General features: G+C 42.6%; 1 protein-coding gene across 1 annotated transcript; it reads left to right on the forward strand.

The window, feature by feature from the left end:
• Positions 1–3,095: 3,095 nt before the first annotated feature.
• On the forward strand, positions 3,096–15,761 carry trmt44 (tRNA methyltransferase 44 homolog). Its single transcript, XM_071378035.1, has 11 exons — positions 3,096–3,532; positions 3,679–3,796; positions 3,918–4,137; positions 4,286–4,354; positions 4,467–4,574; positions 5,048–5,119; positions 7,780–7,886; positions 8,380–8,563; positions 8,653–9,001; positions 13,903–14,019; positions 14,615–15,761. The coding sequence occupies exons 1-11, from the start codon at positions 3,196–3,198 to the stop codon at positions 14,863–14,865; spliced, it is 1,932 nt and encodes a 643-aa protein (XP_071234136.1). The 5' UTR covers positions 3,096–3,195; the 3' UTR covers positions 14,866–15,761.
• The last annotated feature ends 782 nt before the right edge of the window (positions 15,762–16,543 follow it).

The following is a 16,543-nucleotide window of genomic DNA, read 5'->3' on the forward strand; positions in this document are numbered from 1 at the left end:
GGCGAGGCTATAAATTAGCGAGGCTACATACAGACACCGGTTAGTCAGGCTGATTGAGGTAGTATGTACATGTAGATATGGTTAAAGTGACCATGCACATATGATGAACAGAGAGTAGCAGCAGCGTAAAAAATAGGGGTTGGGGGGGGCACACAATGCAAATAGTGTGTAGAGGTCCTGAATGGCAGGCAGCTTAGCCCCAGTGATGTACTGGGCCGTATGTACTACCCTCTTGCGGTCAGAGGACGAGCAATTGCCATATCAGGCAGTGATGCAACCAGTCAGGATGCTCTCGATGTTGCAGCTGTAGAACCTTTTGAGGATCTCAGGACCCATGCCAAATCTTTTTCGTTTCCTGAGGGGGGAATAGGCTTTGTCATGCCCTCTTCACGACTGTCTTGGTGTGTTTGGACCATTCTAGTTTGTTGTTGATGTGGACACCAAGGAACTTGAAGCTCTCAACCTGCTCCACTACAGCCCCGTTGATGAGAATGGGAGCGTGCTCGGTCCTCCTTTTCCTGTAGTCCACAATCATCTCCTTAGTCTTGGTTATGTTGAGGGATAGGTTGTTATTCTGGCACCACCCGGCCAGGTCTCCTCCTCCCTATAGGCTGTCTCATCGTTGTCAGTGATCAGGCCTACCACTGTTGTGTCGTCTAAACTTAATGATGGTGTTGGAGTCGTGCCTGGCCATGCAGTCGTGGGTGAACAGGGAGTACAGGAGGGGACTGAGCACGCACCCTTGGGGAGCTCCAGTGTTGAGGATCACCGTGGCAGATGTGTTGCTACCTACCCTCACCACCTGGGGGCGGCCCGTCAGGAAGTCCAGGATCCAGTTGCAGAGGGAGGTGTTTAGTCCCAGGATCCTTAGCTTAGTGATGAGCTTTGAGGGTACTATGGTGTTGAACGCTGAGCTGTAGTCAATGAATAGCATTCTCACATAAGTGTTCCTTTTGTCCAGGTGGGAAAGGGCAGTGTGGAGTGCAATAGAGATTGCATCATCTGTGGATCTGTTTGGGTGGTATGCAAATTGGAGTGGGTCTAGGGTTTCTGGGATAATGGTGTTGATGTGAGCCATTACCAACCTTTCAAAGCACTTAATGGCTACGGACGTGAGTGCTACGGGCCTGTAGTCATTTAGGCAGGTTTCCGTTGTGTTCTTGGGCATGTTGGTATTACAGACTCAATCAGGGACGTTGAAAATATCAGTGAAGACACCTGCCAGTTGGTCAGCACATGCCCGGAGCACACGGCCTGGTAATCCGTCTGGCCCCGCAGCCTTGTGTATGTTGACTTGTTTAAAGGTCTTACTCACGTCGGCTACGGGGAGCATCCAGAACAGCTGATGCTCTCATACATGCCTCAGTGTTGCTTGCCTCAAAGCGAGCATAGAAGTGGTTTAGCTCGTCTGGTAGGCTCGTGTCACTGGGCAGCTCGCGGCTGTGCTTCCCTTTGTAGTCTGTAATAGTTTGCAAGCCCTGCCACATAAGACGAGCGTCGGAGCCGGTGTAGTACGATTCAATCTTAGCCCTGTATTGACGCTTTGCCTGTTTGATGGTTCGTCGCAGGGCATAGCAGGATTTCTTGTAAGCTTAGGATATTTACTAATTTAAAATGAATTGTTATGGTGAAAATAAATAATTGCAATATCAGATTTTGAGTAATTGCTTTTGTAGGAGTAATGCATTACTAATTTACTATTAATTCACCAAGTGGATTGAGAAAGATAATGACCCAATAATAGTGTACCAAGTTGCGATGGGATATTTTGTTTATGAATCTAGAGGATGAGTATGTGGAAGTGAGACCGAGACAGTCCAGCCAAGAGTTTTAATAAAACGTGTAATTATCAGGCTCTGTTCAGTCAACGCATAAAACCAACCTTTATTTTGACAGGTAGTCCTGCTGAGACCATGGTCTCTTTCACAAATGAGTCCTGTATCAAACATACACATCAATACATATCAATACACAAAATGTAAAACACAATCATATAAAAAAAAAAATCAGTAAAAGGGTCCTCTATCAGCCTTCTGAATTGCCATAGGAGGCATTTACCTAAATCAGTGGAGATCGATGGGATCTCCAGAGTTAGCCATCCCTAATGCTCTTAGACCAGCTTCCGGTAGCTTGTACATCTGTGGAAGTTTATGCAAGAGGGCTTTATAAACAAAAAACAATGATCTACAAGACTTCAAAGAGTGCCAGCCTTCATTCTGATACAGAAAGTAATGCCGTGTACTGAACCTTTTGCCTATAATTAAGCATAGGCCTAGGCAAAATAGAAAAAGGTTATTACCCAGATTAGTCATTGGTGTGAGAGCACACTTGTGTTGTTTTTTTGCATGCTGATTTCACATCTTTTCCAAAGCACACTACATGGCCAAAAGTATGTAGAAACCTGCTCGTCAAACATCTCATTGCAAAATCAAGGGCATTAATATGGAGTTGGTTCTCCCTTTGCTGCTATAACAGCCTCCACTCTTCTGGGAAGGCTTTCCACTAGCTGTTGGAACATTGCTGCGGGGACTTGCTTCCATTCAGCGACAAGAGCATTAGTGAGGTCGGGCACTGATGTTGGGCGATTAGGCCTGGCTTGCAGCTGGCGATCCAATTCATCCCAAAGATGTTCGATGGGGTTGAGGTCAAGGCTCTGTGCAGGCCAGCACTTGCAGTTCTGCTGGGCAGAAATTTGACAAAATTACTTGTTGGAAAGGTGGCATTCTATGACGGTGCCACGTTGAAAGTCACTGAGCTATTCGCTATGGGCCATTCTACTGACAATGTTTGTCTATGGAGATTGCATGGCTGTGTGCTCGATTTTATACACCTGTCAGCAACGGGTGTGACTGAAATAGCCGAATACACACATTTAGGGGGTGTCCACATACTTTTGGCCATGTAGTGTATGTCCAATTGAATGGTGCTGGACAGCAGAACCATGATTTGATAAAAAAAAATATATAATAATAAGAACCAGTACAGTGTCGTTCAATATGTTGAGATTAAATATACAACACCACCCTCTGCTGCCTCTTTTTCGAACAACCATATTTTCTATCATGCGCTCCATCATGGTGTCATCAACGAGCGACAAAATCCATTGAACGTAAAAGTTCCCGGAAGTAATTTTGGTAAACACACGTTTGCATTTTGTTATCCTGTTGTGGCATGCAAGTTACTATTTTCTAAACTATGCCGAAACTCTTTGCGATAACATTTACAGACAAATCTAATACGGGAGGATTTTGGTCTGCCATTGATGTTTGGATAAAGAAACCACACGTTGTGAACAAACGTCTTTGTGGAGTCAAAGAGACACAGAGTAAGAATGTTGGCTTTGAAGAACTTGTAAACATTCTGCTAACTCATGGAAGTGATACTTCAGAGTCCAAGGATGTTCTTACTTTCTTGAATAGTGGCGTTGAACTCGAACATGACAAGGAGAGACTGTGGTCTTTTTGTGTGAGGACATTCATTCCTAAAGTAAACTGTTATGGCACAACTGTACATAAAGATATTATACTCAAAGGTAAGCGTTAATGACATTCAGCTGATGTTTAAGCTGCTTATCATTGAGTTCTGGCTGACTTTACAACATGTACGCAACACAGGTATTTGAATACAGTCTGATGTGTGAAAGTGTCCTGTGTGTTATTTTTTACTCAACATTTTCAGACTTTAACACTCAAAGAGTAAGCTTCTTACCAGTTGAAGAGAGTGAGGAAGGGACTGCCTCTTTACGGAAGAACAACATCTATCAGATACATCTCCTGGCTGAGAAGAGTGATGAATGGTGAGTGTTTCCATGTTTAACCTCAGTGTCTGCTTCTTCACCCATCCTTCCGTTGATCCAGTAAAGCATGGACGCATTGGATAGTGTCTGCATTGGTTTGCTCTGTAAATCTAATCTCCAGGACACTAGAGTTACATCTCATGCGGCCTGATGACTGGTTCAGTGACGGGGTGGCCTACCCCAAACTGCCCTGGCTTGGTGGGGAGCTCCTGCCCAAACTGGTGCGCTGGGCCACGGAGAGTAAGACCAGTGAGTTCAAGAGCACGCTGTCTCTCCTGCCTGTAGAGAAGTACAGCATCATGTACCAACAGCTGAAAGACAAGTACAAGGAGATGGTCAAGGTATGGTCAATGTATGATTAATATGGTCATGGTATGGTCAATGCATGGCCAGTGTATGGTTAATAGTTCATGGTCAAGGTCTTGTCTTTTACGGTATAGATTTGTCACAACAGTTCCTGGACGCATTAATATAATTGTCTTTGCGTAGGTATGGCCTGAAGTGACGGATCCAGAGAAGTTTGTCTTTGAAGATGTTGCCATCGCTACCTATCTTTTGGTAGGTCTCCTCTGTACATGGACAGTAACTACAACAATGTATTTGACGGAATGCTAATATGAGTAAAATGCCAACTCTAATGACAATAACACCATTGTCTATTAATGCACAGGTCCTATGGGGCGAGGAGCGAGCAGTGAAGGGTCTGACCGTCAAACAGTCCTTTGTGGATCTTGGTTGTGGAAATGGTCTCCTGGTTCACATTCTAAGCAATGAAGGGGTATGTGTGATAAACATTACACTAGGTTCACCAGAACACAGTTACATAATATAACCTGATATGCCCTGGTACTGAATAGTAACACCAGGATTACGGGCTGAAATACTCCATGTGGAAAACTGACCTCTCTAGCAGATCTCCTTTCATTTACAAATGTCCACTGGATGCTTAATCAATGACAAGCTTTAGGCCGTGTCCCAAGTAGCACTTTATTCCCTATATAGTGCACTACTTTTGAACAGGGCCCATAGTACACCATATATGGAATAGGGTCCCATTAGGGACGCAGATTACTCTGTGCCAATTCCAGGACAATGTTCCATTTAATCAGTGATGTGATTTAACGTCCAATCAAAACGCTGGATATCCGTAATTGAAATTACACACGGGGTAGGTGGAAAGTGTGTTACTATACCCAACGTTCATTTGATGAAGTGATTAAGGACTGACCGTCATGCCTACTTGTGTTTCAGCACCCTGGAAAGGGCATTGACGTGAGGAAAAGGAAGATCTGGGATATGTACGGCCCCCAAACACATCTAGAGGTGAGGATGGGCTATGTGGAACTCTGTTTTAGGATAGTGTTTTTCTTTCAGCCTAGTTCAACTACTTGATTTAGGGGTGTATATACTGCACAAGAACAACAGTTCACCTGACACAAGACTGAATCCAAACATTACACTGGACAATACTCTGGATACATTCAGTAACATAATAAGAATATTCATAAACATTTTAGGTGCAAGAAAAAACGATTACAAGGGTTTGAGTGAGAGGTCTAACAGGTGTCTCTAAGTGACCACACACCTCCAAACTGTGCACAGTTCCTAATGAATTTCAATTACCTTTTGTGACTCGAGGAAAGAGCTTTCAACTATAAGGTCGTCTTTTTTGCTCTCCTTGCTTTGCCATTATGGAACTGAGGTAAGCACACATGTGTTTTTTTGTTTGGAACACAGCCTTGCGTCCCCACCATCACACAATTACTGTTGTTGTTTTACGTAATCCAAAAAACGTTCCATTATAAATCGCAATGTGGGTCAGATGGGCATTATTTGAACGCTTATTCTTTTGCCAACATGGCTAGCTAAGTTATAAAATACAAACGTACAATGTTTGGGTTTCAAAAGGTACTTCAGACAAACATATTGTTATGCTGTTGGTGAGTCATGAGTCCATTCAAGTCCGTGCTCTGCGGCAAATTTTCTTCATAATATGACAAACAGGCTCATTCTGTTCAGGACAACCCAGGGAATAACACATGTCATCCTTGTTTTAATGTCACGTGCACAAGTACAGTGAAATGCCTTTCTTGCAAGCTCCAAACCCAACAATGCAGTAATCAATGTCAATGTAGTAAAAAAATGATATAAGTTAGAACAAAAACACAGGAGAAATAGAAATAAGAAGAACACAAGAAAGTAAGAAGCTGTGTACAGGGTCAGTTCCAATACCATATTTACAATGTGCAGGGATACTGGAGTGATAGAGGTATATACAGTGCCTTCAGAAAGTACTCAAGCCCCTTGACTTTTGGAAAGGCACACACAAATGTAAATGTAAATGTAAATGTCTATATAAAGTCCCACAGTTGACAGTGCATGTCAGAGCAAAAACCAAGCCATGAGGTCAAAGGAATTGTCCGTAGAGCTCCGAGACAGGATTGTGTCGAGGCACAGATCTGGGGAAGGGTACTAAAAAATATCTACAGCGGACTGTGATCGAGGCAAAGATGAACGGAGTAAAGTACAGAGAGATCCTTGATGAAAACCTGCTCCAGAGCGCTCATGACCTCAGACTGGGGCGAAGGTTCACCTTCCAACAGGACAACGACCCTAAGCACACGGCCAAGACAATGCAGGAGTGGCTTCGGGACAAGTCTCTGAATGTCCTTGAGTGGCCCAGCCAGAGCCCGGACTTGAACCCGATCGAACATATCTGGAGAGACCTGCAAATAGCTGTGCAGAGACGCTCCCCATCCAACCTGACGGAGCTTGAGAGGACCTGCAGAGAAGAACGGGAGAAACTCCCCAAATACAGGTGTGCCAAGCTTGTAGCGTCATAGCCAAGAAGACTCTATGCTGTAATCGCTGCCAAAGGTGGTTCAACAAAGTACTGAGTAAAGGGTCTGAATACTTACTGCACTTAATGTACATCCACTGCATTCCAATCAATGACAATCTACCATTTTCAACCCGTTTACAGGGACTCTTAGTGGAAAGGGTTCATAGCAACTCATATCAACTTAATTTTGAGGGCTTTGTGGATATTTTGTGTTCCCATTTTTTGAAAGCAAACAAAACTACCGCAGTATTTGAAATATTTATGAATACCAGATTAATTCACAAGATATGTAGGTATTATATGAACTATTTCGTTCACCTTTTCAAATGAAGTAAAATGACAATCACATATAGTCTAAACCACAATAGATACACATGGAATTGCACATGGGATTGCGGGGAACCCCACACCTTGTTAGACACGCTCTGCTGTGCTGTACTTTTCACGGCTTCAATGTTTCATCAGAAGACAAGCTGCTGAATGTTTCCTTGCATCTATTATTCACTGTGTGTAGACCAGGCTGGAAGTAGCTAGGCGAGGTAGTTGTTCCCATAGGGACACAATGTACTTTTAGCTAACGGCTCGGGGTTCTTTCTGGTATCCTTATTGTCGGTGATGGGATATGATGGGTGTATAGAACATGGAAGTGGCCTCCAACACCGAAAGGGGTTTTCCTTGTTGTCATTTTTTGTGTTTTCCTTTCAACTAGTTTCCTTAGTTGTTCCTTAGTTTTTGCCTGAAATCACTTATTTACTTTTATTGTTGTTTAAAAAAAAAAAAGAGTATAAAACCAGTTATTTCTCTAGTCCATACATGGGAAGAGGCACAAAATGTTGCTTTGAAAAGTATTTTTCTGAATTTGTAACCTCATTCGACTTTGTATTTCAGACCACCCTTCTTCATACCCACTCAGACACTAAATGAGCTGAGATAACAATCACATTAAACATTATCCTCCTTCAATATTAAAAGTTGGTAACAGAGTTGTTATTTCGCGACAGAAAGCGGCTGGGGGTGTCATAAGCCATTTGTAATTCAAAAATGATTAATGAAAAAAAATCTAATTACTGTCGGCGGTACTTCTCTCTGATCTAAAGAAGCCTGTTGTGCTTTTGGTCGGGGGCCTTTTTTTCTATTCCAGGAAACGGCAATCACTCCCAGTGATGGCTTCTTATTCCCGGGCACAGACTGGCTGATTGGAAACCACTCGGACGAGCTCACACCGTGGATCCCCGTTATAGCGGCCAGGCAAGTCATCAGCAGAAACAATTTGGCTTAGCCGCCTCAAGTGGCAACTGATCTCTTGAATTTGAAATCATGTTTTTTTCATGAGTTGGGAAGGGGGAATGGAGGTGTGTGAAGTGTCGTGTCTGATGCGGCAGCCACCTGGTGGCAATGTTGAGCTTGGCTCTAACTTTGCATTGACTCTCCTGTTCTGGTTTGAATGCTCCAACAACCTCCATAGATTTAAAATTGTCCTCATCTCCTGCCTTAATCTCATATTTTCTCACCTCACATTGAGTCAGTTGTACTTACATCCGTTGTACTTGTGGTATTTTCTCACCTCTATGCTGCCTGCTATCTGTGGTTAGGGCTCCCTTAAAAAAGAGGTTCCATCATATCTCATTTAAACTCACCTGGATGAATTAAGGATGAATAGACAATTATAAAGTACATTGATAACTGTGACCAAACCACATGGTTTTGATGTGTAATTTCGGTCACTTTCCTCCCACTTTAGGTCATCTTTCTCCTGCCGGTATTTTGTCCTGCCGTGCTGCTTCTTTGACTTCTATGGGAAGTACCAGCGGAGACACTGTAAGAAGTCCCAGTATAAGGAATACATTGACTTCATCTCTGAGGTCAGCACAGCCTGTGGGTTCAACACAGAGGAGGACTGCCTGAGAATCCCCTCTACAAAGCGGGTATGCTAATGCTAACAATGACACTTGTACACGCTAACATGTTAATGCAAACTACTCATGTTGTTTTAATCTAACCCCTTGCTTTACAGGTGTGTCTGGTAGGAAAGTCGAGGAGCTACCAGCTGTCGGATGAGCCGCAGGCAGAGGAGTGTAGAGACAAGTATATACAGGGTCGTCAGACCTGCTCCGGGGTCACAGTTCGAGAGTCAAACGCCGAGGGTGAAGCCGAGCACCACCACGACCACTCAGAGACTGACAGGATCCACGGCACCAACTGGGGAGCTGGATTCCAGCCCCGAGAGAGGATCGAGACAGTGCGGAACTGTGCCGCCCTTCCCCGGGACTTTGTAGATGGTATAGTCCTACGTGTGGCCACCTCTCTGCTGGGGTTGACCAAGGACGAAGGTGGGGATGTCCCCGGCAGCTGGAACACGGGAGGTAAGAGAATGGGCCTTTAATAGCTAAACTGTCAATCAAATCACAAGGTAATCTCTCCCTCAAAATACAATAAAGTCTCACTCAGTCTGCATTTACATGAGCTGTAATTGAGGTCATAACAGGTTTAGGAAAACAGAACATGAAGTACATATCTGATCTTGGATTTATTACTATTATGGAGTGTATTGGATTTGTGTACTGTGTACTACATGGTGTATTGTTGATTCAGCGAAATTCGGGATGATCGGGTGTGTGCAGGAACTCAATGTTGGTGGGCCATCATGCCCTTAACCCACCCCACCTCTTTCTGTATCTCTACCTCTTCCTGTCTATCGCTCCCTCTCAGCACCAATAGGAAAGCCCCTGGTGGCGCAGCACAACCCTGCTTTGAACCCTGTCAGCGTTTCATCCTCCGCCATTCGGCACCACATTCACACACTGCCCCCATCTCTCTTTTATCAACCTTTTCCGGACTTTCCCCTCATCCTTCACACACACACACACACACACACACACACACACACACACACACACACACACACACACACACACACACACACACACACACACACACACTCCCCTGCACTCCCCCCTCCCCCTGTACGATGAATGAGATAAGAAGATGAAGTCTAGTCAGAGAGAAAAAGGGAGGGAGAGAAAAAGAGGGGAAGAGACAGAGCCTGTAATCCAGGATGGAGATGACTGAATGAATAATGCACTCTGGCCCATCTTTTATGCATGAGTCTGTATTTGTGTTGAGGTATTTCTACCAGTTACTTTATGGCACTGCTCTGAAAAGAGGGAGGGTTAGCGGGGGTTAAGCCGGGGCAGCTTGCATGGACAGTGGCTAGCTCCCGAGTTTCAATGTGCCATTTTAGATGGCAAAGCAAAGTGCTACTATTAAAGTGGAACTGACAGCGTTTTAACTACTTTGCAAATATTAAACAAACAGACAATCATAATATCAGTAACAAATATCATATTCCCAGTTTATGCTTCAAAACCATTTGACTCAAAATTCCATGACAGTCAATAAGACATTGTTGACATAGTCGATGTATGCAGTTCAATGCATGATTAATATAATTCACCAATACATTTCTTGGTAGTCCAAAATATATTGGTATCAGGTTGTAAATCACTGCTGAGAGAGGATTGCTGCCTCCACCCATTTAGGATGCGCTGTTTCAGTTTCCATGACTCAATATTTTGAACAAAAAGGAAGACTAACTAAGGCTGGAAATGTCAAAACAATCCAACTAGAAAGGGCAATGATCACAAGTCAGTCGTAACGTGGCTAATAGGTTAGCGCACATGTGTCAAACATAAGGCCTGCGGGCCGAATAGGACACAGAAGCGAATATAAATGAGTCAACAGTTGAGTCATCTACTAATTATAGCCTGATGTGCTCGCATCGGTGAATTCAACTTCAACATATTATGCACATCTGCAAGCAAAGGCTGGACAAATGTTATTTATCTCTTTTGGTCGAGGGGGTGTGGTATATGGCCAACATAACACGTCTAAGGGCTGTTCTTATGCACAGCTCAACGGGGAGTGCCTGGATACAACACTTAGCTGTGGTATATTGGCCATATATCACAAACCCCCGAGGTGCCTTACTGCTATTATAAACTGGTTACCAACGTAATTAGAGCAGTGAAAATAAGTGTTTTGTCATACCCATGGTATACGGTCTGATTCCCTGACCTGTCAATGTTTTTAATTTGCTGTTTTTGATATTGTTATACTCTTGTGAATTCAATGGTTTTTACTAGATTACTTGTAGTTTTTCATGTCTGTCTGTAATTTTTGTAATGACTTGGTGCTGCCTATCTTGGCCAGGACGCTCTTGAAAAAGAGATTTTAAATCTCAATGAGCCCTTCCTGGTTAAATAAAGGTTAAATAAAATAAAAATAAAATATACCACGGCTTTCAGCCAATCAGCATTCAGGGCTCGAACCACCCAGTTTATAACAGACCATATACCACATGTATGACAAAACATGTATTTTTACTGCTCTAATTATTTTGCTAACCAGTTTATAATAGCAATAAGGCACCTTGGGTGTTTGTGGTATATTGCCAATATACCACAGCTGAGGGCTGTATCAAGGGACTCCGCGTTGCACCATGATTAAGAACAGCCCTTAGACGTGTTATATTGGACGTATATCACACCCACTCGAGCCTTATTGCTTAAATATATCATCCTATGTACACAAGTGGACATTATAAAGGCCCATGTTTTTTCAAATAAAACAATGGGCCGCTGATTTTGTATTTTTTTTACAATATGGCCCGTGAGCTGATTGAGTTTGACACCCCTGGGCTAGCGTTTCTATTTATGTAGCTAGCTATTTATTTAGCAGCTAAAAACACGGAGCCTAATGTTAGCTAGCTAGCTAGCTGCTGGGAGGAGTGGCTGAGTGACCAACTTTTCCCCCTCATATTGTTTTTAGGTGGCTACAGCTAAAGATTCAGGTGTCATATCCAATTATCAACACTAGTAAGAAATGTGAATTGCTTTGTTAGCTAACTACGCTGAACTTGAACGACGTATCTATAGTTGGTATATCTCTTCGTTGTCAATCAAATGTATATAGCATCAATCAAATTAGGCAGGCTGGCAGGGAAGTTCCTATTCAGTTGTCAAAATGTGGGTTGGGGCAAGCTGCAGAAGGATGAGCAGGCTACTATTCCCTATCGTTTATCAGTTCAATTTTGACGGCCAACTAACTGAAAAAGTTAGAGGGTTTATCTAATGTTCCCTCGTTAGATTTTAGCTCATCTCGCTCTGGCTAGCATTAGTTGTTGGTCTTGTTAATGTGCATAAGCACCTGAGGGAGAGAGAACCATGAAAAGGGTAGGCTGTTTGATCAATAGGATTGTGAAGTTCCCAAATGTAAGAGGACTCGCTTGGTATTTAAATATTTGTAGAAATCCATTCAGGTGTATTTTATGGCCTTTGGCGAATGTGTTTAAATGATCTAAAGTCACGCTGTTGCTACTGCCTGTAAACACACAGTTCAGTTCAAAGTGAATGATGGCAGGCCAGTGTGTAGCTCTGATTGACTATGGTGCACCAGGCTGCGTAGACTCCGGTCTGGACAAGTAAGATGTTTTTTTAAGGTTATATTTACTACAGTGCCTATTAATTGGACAAACGCACGGCCGCTTTCCCACTCTATATTGCTATAGAATTTTCACAAATGCCCTAATATTCTATGAATTTATTAAAACGTGAAAATGACCATATCTAACTGCTCGCTTGTCAGAACAATTTTTTTTTTAAAGGTTTAATTCCTCCAGTGGGTGTATTTGAAAAGATTTTGCAAAGATTTCATGTTGCTAAAACGCTGTGAGTTCCACTTTAAGTATTCACTATTTTAGCATACAGGATTAAATGCAGCATTTCTCTTTCCACTTATAGAATATCACTAAATAAATACTTGCTAACCCGCAATCAATGTTATGTTAGCTGAGCATCTACCTAGGAGCCATTTAATACACTCAGTAATACGATGTCACCTTGCTGACTGTACCTTTTTAAGCCCACAGCATTACACAAACACACTATCTATGGACAATCCATTAATAACGGTTTGGGAGGCCAGTCCAGGTCCAAACTGAATCCACATTGTCAATAGCCCCACTTATACCATTAATCTCTATTAGCATTGTAGGCTCTAGTCTCTTAAGGGCAGCTGTAAACGTAGTATTAATCTTATATTAAGGCCCTGGGCCCCCCTGGCGTCTCTGCTCTGACTGCTCTTTGCTGCCCTCCGTTCACACATACGTTGGAATACTATTCCTAGCTGCAAACAAAACTTGAGTGTCTTGAATTGTTACGTAATGTGGTACAGTACTAAAACAATGATCTCTATGTAATCTAAGTAGTTTATGTATAATGTCTTTGTATACAAAACCAACAGAACTGTTTTGAAGTTGATAATCAAGAGTGGATGGGTCTTGATTGATTGGCAAGTTTTGCGCTGTAATTTGTTAGTAAGGCTTTGCCACAGCAGAAAAATTACAATGGGTGCCACGACAACTCGTTCTGATATAATATGATGTAACAAAAATAAAATAACAAGGAGCATGAGGGAAGGGAACCAAAGGTAGAATTGCGCTCCCATATGCCAAAGAGAGAAGATTGTCATTTATATCAACCAAAGGTCAACACAGATTGAATTATCCATGGAGAAGGGGAAAGCAAAGACAGAAATACCTTAATTTCCATGAAATGGAACTTAAAGATTGGCTAGCTGCTCTGCTGCAAGCTAAAATGTGAATTTATATCTCGGATTACAAATATTGTGGAAACACCTAGACTTTTTGGCCATGTATATGCATTATCTAAGACCCATGGGGAATGGGTTCATTTTAATATGTCCCTCAGTGGGGAAATGGTGGTGGTGGGAAATAACAGACAACAATGTCTCAGGATTTATTTTAAAATGGCCGCTGGGAACTGTGCTGGCAAAAATGTCCTCTGTTATTATGATTTTAATTGACTTCACAGCTCTGACGGTCTGACACCTTAGACGAACTGTCTGAGAGAATAAGTTATTTTCTGAGGTTCTAATTTATCACAACTCCCTTGTCTCTGTCTGCTTTCCAAATGGGACCCTATTCCTTTTGTAGTGTACTGCTTTTTAGCAGTGCACTATTAACAGAATTGGGTGCCATTTGGAACTCAGCCTTGGTTTCATCCCAAAAGTCACTCCTACCCACCCAAGTCCTTTTCCTACAACGCCAATGTAATGTTCATCACAACACTATCACCTCCTATGGCTTTCTCATCCCTTTGTCCTAGTCCTCCATTATTGAACCCTTAACCACCCTCCTCTTCTCCTTTTTCATTCCAAATTGCACTCTTGGCTCTCTCCTCTCCAGGAAGGCTGTCCGTGAGAGAGGTGGCTGAGTTGTTGGAGCAGGAGACTCTGCAGGTCCTGAAGAAAGAATGTGGCGGTCTGCAGACCCTGCTCAAGAACAACCACCAGGTCTTCAGAGGTACGTGCAGTACAAACTCCGCATCCACACACTCCTCTCAAAGAAGATTGAGCCCCAAGTGTGTCTAACCAGAGCGATGGCACCTATTCCCTATATAGTGCTCTACTTTTGGACCAGGGCCCAAAGGGTAAGGGTAGGGATGTTTGGGATGCTGCCATAGATGTCTATACAGTAGATACTATGTGGAGATCTGCTGTGTCTATTTCGGCACCAAACATCACATGAAAATAGCGTTCTTATTTGCATGTTCACGATAAGGTTGATTATTTTGGAACTTTTGGTGCTAACATGATGGCTATTAAGTTTGCTGAACTGTATATCATTGGCTCTGGGTCTGCATACATGAATCATACTGAAGCAATCCAGGGCTTATTGGAATGCCACATACAGATATGAAATGCTTGGAAAAGTCGATGGAATCATTCCCATTCTCATCTTGAAGGAATTTGCACTCAGCATGAAGGAATTTGCATTTTGCAATCTCTCTTAAGGCTTGCTTCTTTAACCTGATTACAGGCCTGGAAAATACCTAGTCAGTGCAAGAAAAACGTTTTTTACTGAATTCCCCCCTCTCCTCCACTCTTCTTTCTCTCAGTGGAAGGTGGTATGGTCCACATCCGGGACTGGCGGGTACAGGCCCAGAGGCCTAGAGGGCTGCAGGGTACCAGGGATGTTTCTAAGCGGAAGCACCTAATGTCTGGTGCCCTGAAGACCCGGGCCTGCTGGTTCCACGTCCACCACCCTCACGGATGCCCACTGCAGGCCGAGGAGTGTGCCTTCGCCCATGGCCCAGACGATCTCCGACCTTCCACCAGACCACTCAAGAAAATGAAGTACTCCAACTGAACGCTCAGTTCAGTTTGGACCATTATTGCAATGTTTTATTTCAATTGTACTCGTTTTTTTTGTATTTTTATTTTTAGATGTGGAGTTGATGCTGTGATATGATGCTACAAGAATAGCTGTGACTATCAGTCATACATACATACATACAGTGCGGTCCAAAATTATTGACACCCTTGATAAGGATAATTAAAATACCCAGCTATATTGTAAGTGAAAAAAATGAGGAAAGAGATTTTGTTTAACAGTAATACTTTATTTTCTCAAAAGGTAGGGGTTGAAATGATTGACATCTCTAAAGATTCTTATAAATAAAGTAGGCAAAAGTTTAGTATTTGGTCCCATAATCCTTGCACGCAATGACTACATCAAGCTTGTGACTCTACAAATGTGTTGGAATGCGTTTACAGTTAGTTTTGGTTGTGTTTCAGATTATTTTGTGGCCAATAGAAATGAATGTTAAATAATGTATTGTGTCATTTTGGAGTCACTTTTATTGTAAATAAGAATCGAATATGGGACCAAAAACTAAACATTTGACTACTTTATTGATAAGAATCTTTTGGGGTTTCAATTTTGACCCCTACCTTTTTTCTCTGAGCAATTGTATGTATAAAATAATATAATTTCCCATTTTTTTAGGATAAAATACAGCTCAGTATTTTAATTATTTATTTTCCACAGTCATTATTGCTCATCTTTATCAGCAGGTGTCAATAATTTCAGACCCCACTGTACATACATACTTGCGCTTGTAATTAATTCCACATATCGGAATTTTGAGACCTAAATCTGGTTAGATAAGTACATTTTAGTTTTTAGTAGTGGAGCTACTCTGCTATTTGCTTTGCAGATCTCAAATATAACATCTCAAATATAAAAAATACTGTCATATTGTTCTTACTACCACACCTTCATTACTCAACTACATACACAGAGGTGCTTTAAGGTCCAAAACGGAAGGACATATTGGCTTAAAACTGTAAATGTCAGGGCCATGAATTATTTGTTGCGTAGTGTTCATGGGGTGTCCTGTGTGTTGCCCTCTGTGTCCCTGTTTTCCCTCCTGTGTTCCTTTATCACCTGGGATCGTGACCCCGTGGCTCAAAGGTCACATAGAGACAGTAGAGGGCCGCCCAGAGACCACCATAGGGTCAGGAGCTGGGTCTACTGCAGAGGGGCCTCGGGGGGGCTGTCAGTGCACTCTCTCCATAGACATCTACCTATATGTCAGTTATGTCCTAAAACATACAACACATTCGTTTATTTGTATGTCAGCCAGAGGGCCAGTATCTTTTTTAACTTTAGCTATCCTTGGTTTGGCTACCGCCTCGTACCTATGGCTGCATCACAATGATGATTCCTCAGGTATTATTTGCTTAAAAAACAGTTTGCCGTGACAAATTGTTTTTGGGTGTGAGAGATTATGCATCAGCGCTGCAAGCTGATAACGAGCGTGAAGAGGCTTTGCATCTACTTGACTTTCCAACACCGTCCTATGGGAGGACACGTTATTATATCTGTGAACCCACCCCCACCCTGTGTTATTTTCCCTGCCATAGTATCGATAGCATACAGAACTGAACTTTGTCCTATTTACTCTTCCTGGTCTGAAGGTGATGAATCCATAACATTCTGAGGTTTGTTCTATGTTAGCAGGCCGACTGTTCCCCGAACCGCC

This window comes from Salvelinus alpinus, chromosome 31 (assembly GCF_045679555.1).
Source record: "Salvelinus alpinus chromosome 31, SLU_Salpinus.1, whole genome shotgun sequence".
Taxonomy (NCBI): Eukaryota; Metazoa; Chordata; class Actinopteri; order Salmoniformes; family Salmonidae; genus Salvelinus; species Salvelinus alpinus.